Below are 18,111 nucleotides of genomic sequence, written 5' to 3' on the forward strand. Positions count from 1 at the left end.
GAGATGAGTCTCACAAGAGAATCTCCATTTGACAAGAAAGGTGGCTCATCTCTCAGCAGAGTCTCCGTTCTTTTTTTGGCTTGTTAGTTTCTGGAAAACAAACACGAGACAATGACATTGCCATGCCTGTGCCTGGAGGGCGAGAGAGAGCGGCGCAGCACAGCACAGCACAGCACAGCTCAGCTCAGCACGGTCGCGGGGACTGGAGGTTGTTTGGGAGGCTCTGTGTTAATGAGAAACATGGGCGGTTTGTTGTGAAAACAGATGGGGCCCCACAGTCCTGTCGTATCGGCATGCGCTGCCCGAGACCGAGCCTGATCCCGAGCCCGAGCGTGCGGTGAGGAGCAGAGCTCCGGGGGGGGGGGGGGGGGACCGGTAGGCTGTGTGGGCGTAGCGGGAGAGCTGCACCAGGCGCTCATATTTGTTTAATTGCTTTCACCTTGGGCTACTGCGATTGACATCACGAGCCACTGAAGGAGAGAGGAGTATATAAAAGAAGCAGCAAAGCTGTTCCACAGACCAGCCTGGCCACGGCCAAGGCCAGTATATCACAAAACAGATGAAGGATTTATGATACCTTCCGCAGTTTAGAGAGTGACCACACCGCAGCGCAGCCCACGCCCCACATCACATCACATCTCCTCCGCTCTGGTTTCAGCCTGCCCTCATCCGACGGAAATGAAGTCTCTCTTTTCCTGTCCGCGGCGATCCCAGCGCGCGGGAGAGATCCTAGTATCCCAGACCCGCTGAGTGATTTCCAGGGTAGGGAAAGAAAAAAAAAAGAGAGCAATGAAATCCCGTGGCGTGAAGGCCTCTCATTAGCCAACAGACAGCCATGATGCCGGGGCAGGAGGAGCAGCAAGAGGAGAGGAGAGGAGAGAGGAGAGGAGGGAGGAAATGGGAAGAGACTCTGCCTCATTAGCGCCAAAGTGCACCTGTGATCACTTTGCTATTCTCTTTGAGGGCATTGGGCCCCCGCAGCATGGGGCCGGGTGGTGGTGGTGGTGGTGGGGTGGAGTGGGTGTGTGTGTGTGTGGTGGAGTGGGTCGGGTTGGATGGGTGCTGGTGGAGCCACTTACTTGTTCGTTCGCTCGCTCGCTCGGTCGTTCGCTCGCACATGCCCATTCACCACGGGGCGCGCGTCTCTCCACCCCCACGACTGTACATTCTGTCTGATGGGCGCGATGAAAGGCGGCGATGGGATGTAGATCGGCGGCTTTGTTGTCGGCTTGTTAAGGGGCCTGGGCGCGAGATGGGGGCAGAGAGAGACGTAGAGAATGAGAGAGAATGAGAGAGAGAGAGAGAGAGAGAGAGAGAGAGAGATAGAAGAGAGGATTGGGGAGAGCGCCTCTGAAGAGTGCCAGCTTTGACACACCCTCGGCAGGCGCTGGCGCGGCGCCAAGGAGATCACAGAGGTGCTGGTCTGCCAACGGGGCCCGAGGGTGGGCCCTGAGCGAGGAGCGTCTCCTGGGACACGGACGCATGGCGCAGCGACGCAGGGGACCCTTGGAGTTCCATCACACACACACAAAAACACACACACACACAGAATCACTACCCCATGCAATAAACATGATATGCCGTGGCTGTGCATGTGGCTGACTGGCCTTCCCTTTGTGCCGGGCCGAGGCGGCTGATGTTTCTGCTACCAGAGGGGGCTGCACTCGTCTCGCACCCTCCACCCGCCCTCCGCCCAGACACCGTCCACCCCATCCATCACTGTGGCAGGCGAGCGCCGCGGCGGCAGACAAGGGCCCCTTTTGTTAAGCGCGCTGTCACGGGAGCTGATGAGAAGCAGGCAGGCTTTTCATAGTGCTATAATAACAGCAGCCGAGTGTTTGATTTGCTGGAGGTTTGCGCCATAGGCCGCGTCTCCACTGACCTTCACTGGTTAATGTCAGGGAGGGCGTCGGCGTGAAATTCAGAGTCCAGATTAAAGCACAAGTCCTCCTTCTTTAAGGGCAAAAACAACATCCATGGTCCTGGCTTTGCCTGACTTTTTTTGCCAACTGTTGTACTATGGACTCTTATGATGTGTTTTTTTAACGGCTTTGCATACACATATACAGTAAGGATGGAATAAAAATTCGGGTGAATGAATTCCCTTATTATGCTTTTTAACTTTAGATTTCTAAAACATGAGTAATATTTCTTACCATCCAACATATTCACGACTCTAATTGGCCTGTTGGTCTGTTCATGTTTTAGGCAGTCTATCATTAATAAATCTAGTGCATTAATATTATTTCACGCAGTCAAAAGCTTTCTCAGTGTATTGCAGAATCCCTTCAAGTCCAGGAGAGGAACCAAAGATTCCACATGAGAGTATCTAAGATATACAAGTGTAAATAAAACATTAATTAACTTCTTCAAGGGGGGGTGAGCCAAAAGGGAAGATGGTGAAAAATTAATGCAGAGTCTTAAGATGTGAGTAAACCACTGGGGATAATTACAGGAGTCAATGGGCCTCATATTTGTCAGCAGCTGAGTGTGGTAAATAGGAAATTATCCGGGAATTAAGACGAGCATTTTTAATGAAAGCTTTTTACACCATGCTGATGTGCCATCAATTAAAATCATGTAGTTTCCTTTAAGGGCTGTGCCAGTGTGACAAGAGGACACACAAAACACAGCGCCTGCATAAAATAACCATGTGTTATCTTTCCCTGTGCATGCACAGTTTGAATTGGTCTTTGTTTGTGTATGAATGCATGGTTGCATATGTTTGTATGTGTATGTGTCTATGTATGTATGTGTGTGTGGACATGCTATGCATTAGTGTCTGTGCATTGGCTGTGTGGTATGTGTGTGTGTGTGTGTTAGTGTGTGAGTGTGTTAGTATGAATGTGTGTGCGCGTGTGTGTGTGTGTGTGTGAATGCATGTGTGAATTCAGGGGACTTCTGTCTGGGACTTGTGATGGAGGCCCTGCCCGGGCCCATGCTCACAGTGGTGGCTTTGAGGGATTTGCATGTTTGATGTTGACCCTCTATGGGAAAGAGCAAACTTTGCCTGCCTATGTGAAAGAGTGTCTGCGGAAGAAAAGGAAGGCCCTCCTCGGGGGGATTTGTGCCAGTTCGTAGCTCTCAAAGACGAGCTGAGATCGACGGGGTCACAAGGGACTAATCTCTCGCGAGGAGGAGAATGTTTTTTTCATCAAAGTGTGAGATAAGCCCTAAGCGCTATATATCCGCCACATGGTTGTGTGATTCTAACCTGTATGATCATGTTTGCGCTGTGTGTATGCGAGTGTGTGTGTCTCTGTGTGTGTGTGTGTGCCACAGTTTGTCTCTGTGTTTGTGTGGGGTTTGAGTGTGTGTGGGGGTGGGGGTGGGGGTGTATGTGGGTGTGTGTGTGGTTGGGGGCATTAGGGAGGTGGTCTGCCGGGACCCTGGTGGCTTTGATCTCAGGTACGTTCGGTGAGGCACCATCCAGGTGATGTGGGAGATCAGAGCATTTCAAAGAGCAGCGGCTCACAATGCTGCCAGCCCATCACAGGGCTTTACATGGCGAGCCACCCAGTAGCCGTCTAACCTTTCTCTCTCCTCTGAGAGCCTCACAAATGCCACCAGAGCCATCTCCCTACAAGACAAAAAAGAAAGAAAGAAAAAGGGGTAAAAGACAAATCGAGTGAAGCTGGAAGTAAGGATGAGCGATGTTTCAAAGAAGAGATCTTTTTAATGTGCCCTTATAGCCAAAGAATTGATAAACACCAGCCTGTAGCGATTAAGAGAAGCCTTTAGACTAGAGCTTAGAATAGATTTTGAATCGTACTGTATGGCTCCAGATGCTCTCCTCATTACTGGGGCAAAAGTAACCCTGGTCTACTTTTTAAAAAGTCCATTTACTTCTAGCTGCAGTGGGAGAGGTGACCACAATGCCTGGTACATTAAAATGTAAAATTCTTGGAAACGGACTCTTTTTCGGAAGGGTTGTTCCTGTAATTCTCACCATTATTGCACAGTCTACATGGGTGGTTCCAAGCAGTATATGTGTGCTCTCTGTCAAGAGACACCATTGACAGCCTATGCATGGTGTGTGCCCAAAAAACTATACAGCCTTGATGTACCACCCTTTTTCTGAACACACACTGAAACTACTTTCAGATTCCTTTTTCACGCCTCAGCCTAGTTAATTGAGTGCATCGTAAATCCCGTGTTATTGCCCGTATAGAGCTTGGCTGCCATAGGCAGACGGACAGAAGGGGGTGAGGAGAAAGATGGAGAGACTGTTTGTTTCAAGGCCCTCCGTTTTATTTACTCTGTCGAAGATGTGGGAGTTCTGCGGCCAGGATGAGGAACAGCTGGAGATCTAATTGGGCTCAGCTGGGAGGGAAACGGGAGCCGATTCTTGCTTTGTTAGACCAATGTTGTGACTACGACACTTACAGGCCACTGCTTTTGTCTGGCTATTAGGGTCACAGTGACACACACTGTAGATATACAGGCCTCTGTGACCATGCTAAGGGGTGTGTCCTATTGTTCAAGCCATTCTATTGTTTACCGCCGAAACAGAAGAAGAAGAAGAAGCCCATTTTCTCCTTCTTTGAACAAAGCGTCTCTGACTTTATGGACGCTGCGACTTGGAAGAACAGAGCCAACTCCTGATGCGTCTCGCTACGGCACGTCCCCTCCCCTTAAGCCATGGCTCTGTTCGAGGAGAATGGTTTCAGGCGATTGAGGCTCCTCCGCAGACTCCCTGTCAACACATTCAAATATCGTCCAAGAGGGTGTTTTGGGCAGACAGAGAGAGAGAGAGAGAGACAGAAAAGAGGCAGAGAAGGGAAAAAAGAGGGTGAGAGAGAAAGGACTCACAAGCCAAACAGTGGCCTGTTAATGGAACACATTGTGACGAAATGACGTGCACGGGCCTCAGGTATGCTGGTTCTCTTGCTGCAGTTCGAGATAAGACCGAGACCATGCAGGCAGCTGCCTAGAAATCTCCTCATGACAAGATATTCCGTGCCAGCACTGCTAATCGGATTAACAGACGTTTTCGAGCTCTGAGAGAACGTAGCTGTCGCTGTCGGTCATGTTGATGTTATGAGTTTTTCAAGTGAGCCTGCACAGCAAGGCAGTCTGGAGATACAAGATGGCGTCAATAACAAAACAAAACAGCACCATTATCAGACAAGCTCCCTAAGCTCTGATTCAAGTTCAGTTTCATGGGCGGATCCAGGATTTGGGGACTCAGGGGTGGGGTGGAGTGGGGTGTGATGGGCCCCACACAAAGACACAACATGAGTCTCTGTAGGCAGATCAGGGGAGGGAACCAGCCAGACGAGGAGGGGGGAGCAGAGGAGGATAGAGGAGAAGAGGAGGTGGAGAGGAGGAGGAGGGACTCTCAGGTGTGGAGGCACAATGACACGGGTGTGAATAGTGAGGACCAGCTGCGCACGGGCCGCGGAGCCTTGAGCCTTGGGCCTCCACGCTCACCGCACAGCAGAGGGGACCGGCTGAAGAAAGGAGCTTCGCAAATAGCTCCCGCTTCCAGACCACAATGAGTCAGGCGGGTTGCCTGGTGTTGAGGATGGAGAAAAGGAGAGAGAGAGAGAGAGGAGAGAGGGAGGGAGGGAAAGAAAGGGACAGAGAAGAGGAGGAGGGAGGGAGAGAGAGGAGAGGAGGGAGGGAGGGGTCAGCCACTGAAAGGCAGGCAGACGGACAATGGAGTGTGAAAGCTGAATAGAGCCAGCAGGATGTGACTGTGAGTTTAATAAGGCTGCATGTGTGTGTGTGTGTGTGTGTGTGTGTGTGTGTGTGTGTGTGTGTGTCCAGGTAATGGTGTGTTCACTGAAACACCCAATACCTTGTTAAAGGAAGTTGGTTTGTTTGCAGTATGTTCAGTCCTGTAATTCATAAAAAAAAAATATTTACAAAGTAATAAAATGTCATGTAAAACCCCCAAAAAAACCTTTGCATTGACAAATTGAAAATGAGAGGATAAAAATCAGTACAACTTGTTTCTTTTCATCGCACCCTGACGAGCAACTTGACCTTTCATGTCGCGGTTACAAAGGTCATAGAAGGACTCGTCATTGTGTGCCATCCTCTCCCCTTCTGTGCCAGCCAGTGTCTCCTGTTTGCCTCCACAGGGCTACCGTGCCAACAACGTGGAAATCCCATAATAACCCATTCCGACGGCACCCCACCAGTCAAATCCCCCACTTCCCAGATGTTTCCAATTAAAAAAAGGAGGCCCTTCGGTCGGTCCTTTTCTCTCTCGCTGCCGAGGGGGAGAGCAAGCAAATAAGAGTCACAATGGGGGGAAGCGAGAGAGGAGACGGAGCCAAGAAGGCTGAGAAAAAAAGACACAGCATTCCAAAAATGTCTGTGACTGAGATTTCTATTTGTGAGTGACTCCCTTTGACCCAAATGATCGAACTCCGAGATATTTTCTTAGATTCCGTGGAGGTTATCTTCGATCTCCTTGTGGTGGAGACAGTAGTCAACACACAAGGACACACAAGTGGCATTATACTGTAGCTGGGCAGTGCATGTGTGGTTCTTATCTGTGGTTCTGTTGTCTCGAGTGCAGAGAAAGGGTTAACGTGCCCACAGCCTTACGGCACCCATTTCCCCATCTGAAAATCTGGTATGCAGTCAAAGCCTCTTTTATGACAGTTTGAAATCTCATTGAGAATGCCTGCCAGCAGTCTACTCGAGGCAAACCCAAAGAAAACATCCCTGAGCTCCCAGGACAGGAACACAGACTCCGGGCATGGAACGTCATGTTGGTGTCCACGCCTAGATTTCTCGAATGCTCTTCGATTCGCAGTTGACTTGTTTTGGCAGCCAATTAGCGTCACATGCCCCAGGGCAATGTTCGGAACAGCCGTTGCCCATTTCTTCCCGGCTGCCATTAATGCCAATCAGTGCTCTCAGGATGGCAATCCAGGGATGGGTGTGTGGGAGAGTGAAATGTTCCGAGTAGAGCTGTCCAGACAAATCCATATCATCATCGCTGATACCTCGTTTACTGCCCCTGGCAGCGATCCTGCAAGGGGCGACTGGTGTAATTATTTTGGTGTTGTGTGAATACCTTCCCGTGGGCTCTGTGGGTGCTAGGTGTGGTGGGCAAACAGGGGGGCTACTGGTGGTGGGCTATAGGCAGAGGTCCACACAGCAGGACAGGGAGTGGGCTCGACACATTCCCCGCATACATGCCCCCTGTCCTCTGAAGCGGTGCCAAGGCAGTTGGGCCGTCAACTGCTGCAGGGACGGTGATCCCAAAATATGGGTCACCCTCTCTGGAATGCCATGCATCCCGTTCATCCACACATTGGATGTGTCAATCAATCTCAGAATTCCATGCTCGTGCTTACGCAATCTGCTAAAAACGTGTGAGGTCTGATTTGTGACAATACTTCATTTATAAAAGTCAGACATTTTAGGAGGAAAAAAAGAACAAGTCTCATACAAATCTCAGCAACCTACACATGGTATGCATAGACTTGCTTTTGAAGGAGTCAGTTGTTGGCCAGCACTGGTAAGCCTGTGCCTTTATGTGGAAAGTGAACAACCAGAATTGATTTTAAATGTGTTCTACTGTTTCTATTTGCAGTGCGGGCCAAGGTGGACATTGACATGGATGACATCGTGTCTGTGTACAGGAACGACCCGGCAGATATCCACTGTCGGTATTCATTCTCTGAGGAGCCCAGAATGATGATGGTCCAGTGGTTTGTTGTAAGTATTTCTGCACTGTGACATTTTAGCTTTTTGAACAAATAGAACCACAAACACTTGTATACTTGTACTTAAATGTATATAAAAACACTATAAGAATGTAATGTACTATTATTGATAAATGTGATACACAAAAGCGCCCATAAAATGGCCATGCCTATCATTTTTGGTGATGATTTGGTCTCTTTCCCCTGCTCTGTTCAGAAATACCCCAATGGCACCAGGATGAGGATCTCCTACCGTGACCTGACCATGGAGAAAGTGGACGAGGGCACAGACTACACGGACCGCATCACAGTGACCGGAGACAACAACAGCGAGATCCTGACCCTTCACGCTGTGAGGCTGTCGGACGAGAGGGAGTTCTTCTGCCAGGTGAATGGCATGGCCGCGGGAAACGGCGAGAGGAAGACCCATCTCATGGTTTTCGGTAAGTGAGGTAGCAGGGGCTCGCCCTTGAAAGAGGCTCACCCAGCATTAGCTGTACAGTATGTCTGGCCTGAGAGTGTGGCGTCTGACCGTTGTTTGGTTATTGTTCAGATCCACCAGAGGCCCCAGTGATTGAAGGAGTCCATTCAGGGATATCTGTGTCCAGTCATCTCCTCTCCAAGGTAGGAAAGTTGGAAAAAAAAAAACTACACGACTTCTCTGCAAGTCTAGACACAGTCATTGTATAATCATACAATAAACAAAGTAGTAACAACTGAGCTAATACAAGCCACGGCTATTATACAATACTGCAGTGATACAATAGTGCTAATATGCTAATAATGCCCCTCCCCATTCATCAACTCACCCACAGCGCACCCCCCCTACCCCACCCCCCTCCTCCCCATCATCCCCTTCCAGACCTCCCACACACAAGCACCAGGGGAGAGGCAGACAAAACAGATAGGATGAATAATTAAAAAGGGAATGGAAATTATGTAAATGCAATGCAGCACAGAGCGTGTAAAAGTGCATAAAGATTAGGTGGCAAGAAGACAACTGTACCTCCCTTCAGATACTTATGAGGACTATTCACAGGGAAGGGAGGGCATCAAGAATAGAAGGGACTGGAATGGTTTAGCTGGTGTGTTAGAGGGCATGTTTTCTATCTGAGTATGACGTGATTTAGGGCAAGAGAGAAGGGCAGTTAATGGTCCACTGGACTCAATGAAGAATGAGTGGGCTGGACCTGATGCCCACTGGGCAGATATTTGAGGGAACAGAATTCTGTCTCAGAATTCGGGATCAAAACATGTGGACCGCGTTAGCCGAGGCCTGTCTGCACCTGTTGCAGTTGTTACATCTATTTTGATGTACCGTGACCTTGCCGCTATTGCATTAGCGAGATGGACACAGTCAGAAATCAAAAGCAAAACAAAATGAAAAGGCCGTGTGAAGTACATAGAGGCTGAACGTCGTTAAATCTATAACTCTATTCTGCAGCACATATGGGAAATCTTAACAAACTGCAGCCTTGAACTTTTGAGTCGGGTCAGACTTTAAATGATAGAGTCGTAATAGAGACAGACTTTCTCTGCTTGAGTGAGAGGTAGCGGAAAATCAACTTTGAAGTTTAAAGAAGAAAGAGTTAGGAACGAGGAATACAGGGAACATATGCAGAAATGGTCTGCTCTGAAAAAGGCAAGAAAGTTGAATTAAGGAAGACTGAATTGGGAAAGGAAGACAAAAAGATACTGACACTGTTACCACTGTGGATAAGAGGGTTGGGGGGACATACAGGACATACAAAGGTTTCAACTTTTTGTATAATATCATACGTTTTGTAAAATAAAGTGAAGTGACTAAAATATACATAAATGTAGAAATGTGGGTATAATTATGCATAACAACACCTACACTCTAATAACTGAAACTGTGTATTTATTTTAATAAATAAATGTTTCTGTTGTGGTTAGGTTGCAACATGTGAGACTAGGCAAGGATACCCCAGACCAAACATAACATGGTACCGCGATGAGACCCCTCTTATACCTATAAACGGAGGTAAGTCATAGCTATGTATGTCATATAGGTGTCTCTTTATAGTCATATGAACTGTAGTCATATATTGTAGGTATCCCTTTAATGCATAACTGTAAAAAAATGGGGTTTTATTATGCTGGATAATACACAAATACTGAGATGTTTTTTATATAATGTTAAAGTCTAGTGTCTACTCATGATAGCAGCGTTCAGAATTGTTGTTTTGGTGATTTAACTATTTTCATGGTGCACAGCATGGCCAATATAACGATCGTGTTCGCCCCCTCACAGAGGTCAATGTGGTCACCTTGGTGACTCGGGAGGCCAGTGGCTTCTACACGGTGCAGAGCGAGCTTCAGTACAAGGTCACCAAAGAGGATAAGGATGCGCGCTTCTCTTGTAAGGTCAGCTACTTCGTGCCGAGCGATGTCAGGACCTCTACTTCGCAGCCCATCAACATCACTGTGCACTGTGAGCATCCAATTTATCACTCTTCTGCACAGCTGTCCACTCCGAGCAGAATGAATGCAGCCTCTGAACAGCACAACACTTGAATAATCTTATTGATCATGAAGTGAACATACTTAATCATTTAGATAGTGTACGAGTTATATGAGTTGCTATGACTATGACCAAAAAACAAGATTAATTCAACTGATTATTGACAATTGATGAACCATATGTAAATCCGTAATATACATTAAAGCAGTACCTTCAAGTATGCCATTTTGTTGCATTGCTGCGGTTGGACTGTGGTAGTCATGACATGGGCAGAAATTACTTGCATTGTCAGCGCTGACTAAATGGATATACTGTACTGTAAGATCATGTTCCCTGGCTACAAACGGGTGAATAGAAAACAATTTATGACCTCCGTTTTTGTCACTTAGATCCCACGACGAGCCTGGAGCTGTGGAGAGAACTGCCTACAGGCCTGGTCAAAGAGGGGGACACAGTGGAAATCCGTTGCCAGGGTGACGGCAACCCCCCACCACCTTTCACTTTCAACCGTGAACAAGTGAGAATGGACCACTCTTTGTGTCCCATGCCGAAATGAGAATAGCCATAAATCTGTGAGAATAGCCTGACTTGCAGTCATATGGGGTTGAGAATGCTTTTCTGACGCACTGCTGGATCCATAACTCTGACTGAGCTTGGCAAACTGAGTGAAGTTCACCCAACTTACGAGAAGACTATTTTTCAAAGCTACTTACTTTGCCCCATAAGCATTGGGGGTCACACAAACTCCTCTTATTTTGATTTGGTTTGACCTCAGTCTTTAAAATACCAACTAAAGAATCATTTTTTTTTTTTGGTAGACTTCTTTGTACAACAAAAAATACGATAAAGCATTCATCTCCATGTCCATTGTTCCTGTTTGTAAGGCAAACATATGCAAAACACATGATGCTGACATGGCCTCTGTGCCACATCCACTATATTGACAGTCCCATAGGGCTACTGCTCAAATGCATGACACAATGTGCTAATGTATTCTCTCCCTTGTGACTGAAGCAACCTGAGATTGAGCTCGACTCAGACTCCAACGGAAATCTGGTCCTCCACGATGTGACCCGAAGGGACGGCGGGGTTTACCAGTGCCGCACTTTGGATCTGGACACCGAGGAGGACGTGGTGGGAAACATGCATCTCACTGTGCATTGTGAGTGAGACCTGTTTCATCCCTCTAATATGCGTCTATACCAGGACCACATGTCCCTAAAGCATGCTAATGTCACTGGAGGTACAGTATTGTTTTTCATTGGTAAAAGGATGGTTAATCTGATCTGGCTGAGTGTGGTTAACATTTACACTCTTAAATAGAATGTGTTGTCCCTATTTGGACATAGAGATGTGTTGAAAATAACACAACTTCCGTTGTTTTTAACACATATTGTGTAAAAAATAAAAAAGGGAAACAACACCAATGCAAGTTGTGTCGTTTCCAACACATTTGTTTCAAGAGTGTTCTTGTTTGAAGAGCACTGATGGAACTGATGGCTGTGTGGTAGAAGTGCATGTTAGTGGAATGACAGAGAAGATGGCTGACTGCTCTTGACAGCTCCTTTTCATTTCAACGCTCACCTTCCACAATCAATGTATAGATCTCGACCCTGCCGTGGTGGTGCCGAAAGATTCCGAGGTCATGTCCAAAGGCGAGAGTCTCACAGCGACCTGCAACGCTCTGTCATCTCTCAACACCTCCACTGTGTGGTTCAAGGTATGAATGGATGCGATTCTTTACCAGACAATTATGCTGAGTAAGCTTAAGAGCGAAACGTCATGTCCTAGCATTTTGAAAACGTGAATGACCCTCTTTCTTTTTACCAACCGAGACATGGAGCTGTGTGCAGTAAACACTTTTACGCTTTTTTATCATCTTTGTGTCCTGAAAATGCACTCATTTCTCTAATATAATTGTTGCAGCATCATCTGTATCTTTTTGTGTTTCATTTGAAATGCAGAATGACCGAGAGATCGGCCGAGGACACAAACTGCTCCTGGAGGACGCCACGTTTGACACGGCAGGAGAGTATGTGTGTGAAGTCTCCGTGCTCTCTCTGCCAGACCTGCTGACCACTGGCTCTGTTCATATCATTGTCCAAGGTGAGTTTGTAGCCATTCATTTACATGACATAACAACGTCATGGCAATCATGATCCAAGTTCAAATAAGCAGGACCCACAGGTTATAGCGCCATCAGTCTAAATCCGTCATTGCTTTTGTACTTTACAGGTTCACCTGAAATACGGGATGCGGAGAATGAAGTTGATATGGAGGAGAGAGCAGGCAAATGGGTGAACTTGAGCTGTGAGGCACGTGGCTTCCCTAGACCCATCATATCTTGGAGTATTCAAGGAACCCAGGTATGTCTACTAAAAATGGACTGCATTTATATAGTGCGCTGTTAGACTCCTGTGAGCACCCAAAACCCTTTACATTGTCATGCCTCGCATTCACCCATTCACGCACACTCTCACACACCGATGATGGAGGCTGCCATGGAAGGCACCGACCTGCTCATCTGGAGCACTGGGATGAAGTGTCCTGCTCAAGGACACTTCGACAGGGTACTAAATTCATACAACTGTGGTGTATACTACACACATACAGTACATCACCGCACATACTACATGAAAACATGCATATTACATCATGTGTAATGGGTGAACATAAACTATATCCTCTAATTGTTTTTGTTTGGGATTTTCTATATTTTTATTTGACAGAGCTGGCGTGAGGTGGTTAACAGGGTCACAGAGGACAGCGTCCAAAGCTTGGTGACTCTCAAAGTCACGTCCGACATCTCGGCCATCTGCAATGCCACAAACGACATGGGCGTGGAGACCAAGACATACAACATCAAATCCAGTGAGGACCCCATTTAATTGACATAAATTGAATTTAAAAAGAAACGTATAAAGCGCCGAGTTCAGCAGAGAATAGTGAAATCCCCAGTGAAACAGTACCCCTGCGGCATGTGTCTGAGCAGCCCACTGACCCAGGAGGACTATAAGCCCAGCTGGGACTTGTTTTCCAATTACGTCGGGGACTGACAGCCTTGTATGAGTTTGACCTCTTGGTGCGAGACCGGAGGAGAGCGATGGCTTTTGTATAGTAGCCATCGAAATGTACTTTTACGTTATGCAATAGTATGTTTTACAAAGGCACCCTTTGTCTATGTTCTGCTGAGTTAGCAGTGTCTATGTTTGGTTTGTGTCAAGAGCAAATTACTGCTGATATTTGTGGTTTTCTATCCTGTAAAATGTACTAACTCACTGTGTACCTACAATCACAAAAGACAAATTGTGTCTGTGTGTAATATTATTACAAATCGGAATGATTTTTTTTCCCTCGATCTGTAGTTAAACCTCAATTTTATTTTGCAGACTCTATGGTGACCCCAGCAGCAAGATTTCAAGGTAAGAATAGGAAACCTTACAGACATTACTGGAATAACATTACGAGTGAAACCAAAATAAGAAATAGTGAAATAAAGGCTTACAAAGCATTGTTTTTCATACATTTGTCCAGCCAGAATTTTCAGTCACTCTCTACAATATCAACTCAATAATGACCGATCAGCTGACAGGAATGAATTATTCATGATTTCCTGATGGTAAAGCTGAAGCTGCATTGCAGTAGGATTGGATCTCCTCTGTGCCCCTGGGCATATTTAAAATTCTGTGTGAAGAAAGAAAGTCTAAAAGAAAGAAAAAAAAACATAAGCCAGACACTGCTTAGAAAAATGGAGGGGGATCCAAGACCAAATGTTTTTCCAAGAAGACTATATAATTAGAGTTTGTTGAATATTTTGCAACTGTCTCTGCAGTGCAGAGTTAGTATAATGAAAGTTGTTTGGGCCTCCTGCTGGTTTATTGGCCGCTGTGGCTTGTAAATTCATTCCTAGACGATTGTTCGCTGTCTCAGTTTGCGTTTATATATAGGACTTAACAATAATACCTCTGAATGGTAGGCTTTAATTTCCCCCCAAGAGGATGACACAGTCGTGTTAAGGCTGCTACCACATCGGTCACTTTCTATTATTGTGAGAGTGAGCTATGAGAGTCGAGGTAGCTGGAACTGAAGCCTGCTCTCACAATTTCTCGTAAAATGGGATAAATAGGGTGATTAAAATGCTGACTGCACAGCGTGATTCATCCTAGTGTGTGCACGGAAATACAGGTCACTCACTCAACCAGCAAATCAGCTTATAAAGTCCGAACCACGCTCACCACTTAAATCACTTTACACACAACATGAGGAAAATCATGACCATCAAAATGGTCACACAATGTACATTCATTAGGCCTATCCAGTGGAATTAGTGATGGTAATATGCAACAATTTTTTTTTTGCTGTTGTTGTTGTGCAAACGTTTCTTACATTGTTCTGTCACATTTGCAGCTGAAGGTAGTGGCATTATCATAGTGATCATCATCATCTGTATCCTTCTGCTGGCCATCTTGGGGAGTGTCCTCTACTTCCTCTACAAGAAAGGAAAGCTGCCCTGCGGACGATCAGGCAAACAAGAAATGTGAGTGTTACTGCTCTCACACACTCTCAAGGTGAATGTGTTGGAAACAACACAAACTGTGTTGTCCATATCTGGACACAGAGATGTGTTTTAAAAACAACAAAAGTTGTGTTATTTTTAATACATATAGTGTAACAAATAACAAGCGCAATGTGTTAGAAATAACACTAATTGCAATGTCCCTATCTGGACACAGAGATGTATTGTCTTCAACACATTCATTTTGAGAGTGCACACCAGGTTCCATATGTATCAAACATTAATAAATACATATAGCCTACATACATGCATACAGACATACTGTATACTAATTTACATATGTGAAGACATATGCACACATAGGTCACCCATTGGTGACATTACCGCTGGTAAGTTCCTGTTCCATTAATGCATAGTTGTCCCAGCATTCTTAGCTGTGTTTGGACAGAGACTATCCGTGTGCTAATGTTTACAGCATTAATGTCTACAGCACCACTGAGAAAACCAACAAGGATGACATTGTGGTCGAGATGAAGGCTGAAAAAATAGAGGAGGCCGTTCTTCTCAAAGGAGTCAATGGTGACAAAAAGCCCATGAATGATCAGGTAACTACACGAATAAACACGGAGGTGGTTTAACTCTCTCTCTCACTTGGCCATTTGTACATTTTAGTGGAATGTGTGCAAGCACATTAAAATGTTTGTTTTCTTTCTTTTTTGCTTCTCCCTACCCTTCCCTCCCACCCCACCTCTGTTCACCTGCTGTTTTTTTCCTGGAGTAAAGTACATTGACCTGCGCAAATAACCTGGATGAAAGTCAAGTGCCGAAGATGCCAGCTGTATCCCTTGTGGGACCTTCCCGGTCTGGCAATGCCCTCTGGCTCAGGCTTTGAAGGTCATGTACATACACTTCTCACTTCCTTGGCTCGGTACATCTCGTTGATCAGCAGTATTTCCGATTGAACACACTGGACCAATTTGGACCCTCTCGAAAAGATGTGAATTCAAAAAAACAAACACGAAACCTTTTCTTCCCAAAATATTTTTGCTATCTTATCTGCCATCTTTGAAACACAATGAATCAACAATTATGTGTTCTTTATAAAGTGTACATATTATATATATTTAGTTATTTAAAATATTTTGACATAAACCTTTCTGCTATGAAAAACACAGTTCATGGGGAAAACAGTGCACTCCAGTAGTCTAGAACATTTTCACCATTTTAGCGAGTGGGGAGGTGTTTAATAGGCCTCTATCCTGGTGTTCTTCATTCCCCTCTCTGTACAGTCATGCTACTTCAGGTTTCAGTTCTATCCTAGAAATAACTGCCAAAGGACCAAGCTGTCCTATTCCTCTGTCTCTGACCTGGGCTTCTATACTACTACTTGACAGACTGAAACGGTGGCCACCATACACCAACAGACCTCTCTGACACATGCCAAAAGATTGTAAAAAAAAGAGAAAAGAATAGGTTTGATATCAAAAACTGGTGATGTGTAGTTTAATGTCTTGGCACTGTACCCATAGTTTTCAGCTCCACTGGTTTATCAAAACTATTTTTGTATTATTTCAATGTGTATTATTAATGTTGCTGTTCATTTGTATTGAGAGCAGGTGTAGCTAAGTTGAAAAGGTTTTTTTTTTCTCTCTCCAATAAACGAAAGCCCTTAATGATTCATCGGTTTTAGTAATCACCTCACATTTAAAGTTTAGGTGAATATGATCTGTGATACATTAAATGCTTTCCGTTATTGAAATATTACTGTTGATCAGTGGTCACTAATGGAAATATATCATAGTTCACAGTGACAGCAGAGCAAAGAGCCAACAGCCATCTTTGCCTGCTTGTTTATGTTCAACATGTCCAACCATGGTGACTACATCCTTAACACTGATGAGTATCTGCCAAATCCTGTTTGTTTCGAGTTGCCAGAGAGAAATGGCACAACATGGTGTTTCTTTCTTTTTCTAATTATTTGTAAAAGAAGAAATTGTCCATTGCATTTGTAATGTGTGGGGAAATCTGGAAGTGTTTGCCCTTGACAAACTACTGCTAAGCTCTTGTATTGTTTGTAAATAGTAGCAAAAACCTGTAGCTGTTATGTTCAACTGCAGCGGGGAGAGGCATCCTCCTGCTGTTGCATGAACTACAGTGCCTGTGGACACGTCTCCATTTTATGAAATGTTTGTAACACTGAAACTTTTGGTCTTTGTATGTTTGTGCGTGCGTGCGGGAGAGAGAGAGTATGTGTGTGTGCATGTGTCTGTGACTGGTGAAGGGAAGTGGTGTGGTTACAGTCATTGTTTTTAAAAGCTGTACAGAAGCGGTATTAAAATATACATACTGATGAATTGGACAAATCCTTTCCTGTTTGATCCGAGATTTTGATTTCTTTTAAAATCTAGACGACATGCTGGTACTTTGTACATATACAAGGGGGTAATATTCCTGTACAATTTGAAGTACCTGATTAATGGGGATAATGCTTATTTTCGATGCAGAGTTGATCTTTGCACCTGAAAGGTTAGTCCCTGATGAATCATGCTGAACAGCTACCTATGTAAAAATGAAAGTACAATCTTATTATCACAGACCTGCTTTTTAATCATCATTAAATCAAAACATGGAAGTGTCACAAGAGTGGGTATGTTCACTGAGTGCTATTTCAATGAATAGCCTACTAGAACAGAAATGAACAGCGCCCTTAAATGTCTGTGATTATTACCCCAGACTTTACAGAATCTGCGGTGTTCCTGCGGGATCCTTTTCATTTGTTTAGAGTTTCTGAAATTAAACAACTCCGACTTAAAATTAAACTGCAATCAGTGACTCATTTGAATACCCTCTGGTGGGCTATACACAAAGAACCAACCCTCATGCATTGTGGAAAAGAAAAGAAAAAAAGACAAAATTAACCCATTCAGTCAGTAAGGATTATTCTCCAAATTTGAAATTCCAGGTCTCAGGAAGTGTATATTACAGCTGGAAACAATCCCATAGGATTGCCTGTAAGGGCTTGGATAAGTGACTGATGTTTTATGAAAAAGATTGTCTTTAAAAAATAAAAAAAAGTTAGTTCCCTCCTTCATTGTGTAGAAATGTTTGAGCTTTGCTATATGTATTTTATAATGTTCTGGTGTGTGTAAATTGCGTACTTGTGATTTAAGGCTTGCTTTTTTTATCATTCGTTTTTTTGCAAAAAACAATGCCAAATAAAAAAAAAATATGCTACATACAGTGCTTGTTCTGAGTTCCGTCCTTCACACTATTTATTTTTAGATAGAGACCACAAAATATTCGGAATGCAAAAGCTGAGCCTCTCCATGCCTTGGCTGTGTCATGTCTGATTTCCAATTTCACATTTAACTCAGAACTGTTTAAATATGTTATTATTATGTCTGACTACATGGCTGACTGTGGTCTGTATCAGGAAGCCA

The 18,111-nt window shown here is 44.9% G+C and overlaps 1 protein-coding gene across 4 annotated transcripts in view; it reads left to right on the plus strand.

The window, feature by feature from the left end:
* Positions 1 to 17,555, plus strand: part of mcama (melanoma cell adhesion molecule a) — a 32,939-nt gene extending 15,384 nt beyond the window's left edge. Inside the window, exons 2-16 of one of the 4 annotated variants that reach the window (XM_062536155.1) lie at positions 7,559 to 7,683; positions 7,888 to 8,113; positions 8,224 to 8,294; positions 9,588 to 9,675; positions 9,946 to 10,125; positions 10,545 to 10,672; positions 11,170 to 11,317; positions 11,760 to 11,875; positions 12,120 to 12,261; positions 12,391 to 12,521; positions 12,885 to 13,026; positions 13,545 to 13,577; positions 14,563 to 14,692; positions 15,147 to 15,276; positions 15,450 to 17,555. In XM_062536155.1, the coding sequence (XP_062392139.1) occupies positions 7,559 to 7,683; positions 7,888 to 8,113; positions 8,224 to 8,294; positions 9,588 to 9,675; positions 9,946 to 10,125; positions 10,545 to 10,672; positions 11,170 to 11,317; positions 11,760 to 11,875; positions 12,120 to 12,261; positions 12,391 to 12,521; positions 12,885 to 13,026; positions 13,545 to 13,577; positions 14,563 to 14,692; positions 15,147 to 15,276; positions 15,450 to 15,452 (1,793 nt within the window). In that variant the 3' untranslated portion in view covers positions 15,453 to 17,555. The remainder of the gene's footprint in view (positions 1 to 7,558; positions 7,684 to 7,887; positions 8,114 to 8,223; positions 8,295 to 9,587; positions 9,676 to 9,945; positions 10,126 to 10,544; positions 10,673 to 11,169; positions 11,318 to 11,759; positions 11,876 to 12,119; positions 12,262 to 12,390; positions 12,522 to 12,884; positions 13,027 to 13,544; positions 13,578 to 14,562; positions 14,693 to 15,146; positions 15,277 to 15,449) is intronic. The other 3 variants (XM_062536153.1, XM_062536156.1, XM_062536154.1) reach the window with 3 other exon arrangements.
* Positions 17,556 to 18,111: the final 556 nt, after the last annotated feature.

This window comes from Sardina pilchardus, chromosome 5, assembly GCF_963854185.1.
Source record: "Sardina pilchardus chromosome 5, fSarPil1.1, whole genome shotgun sequence".
NCBI lineage: Eukaryota > Metazoa > Chordata > Actinopteri > Clupeiformes > Clupeidae > Sardina > Sardina pilchardus.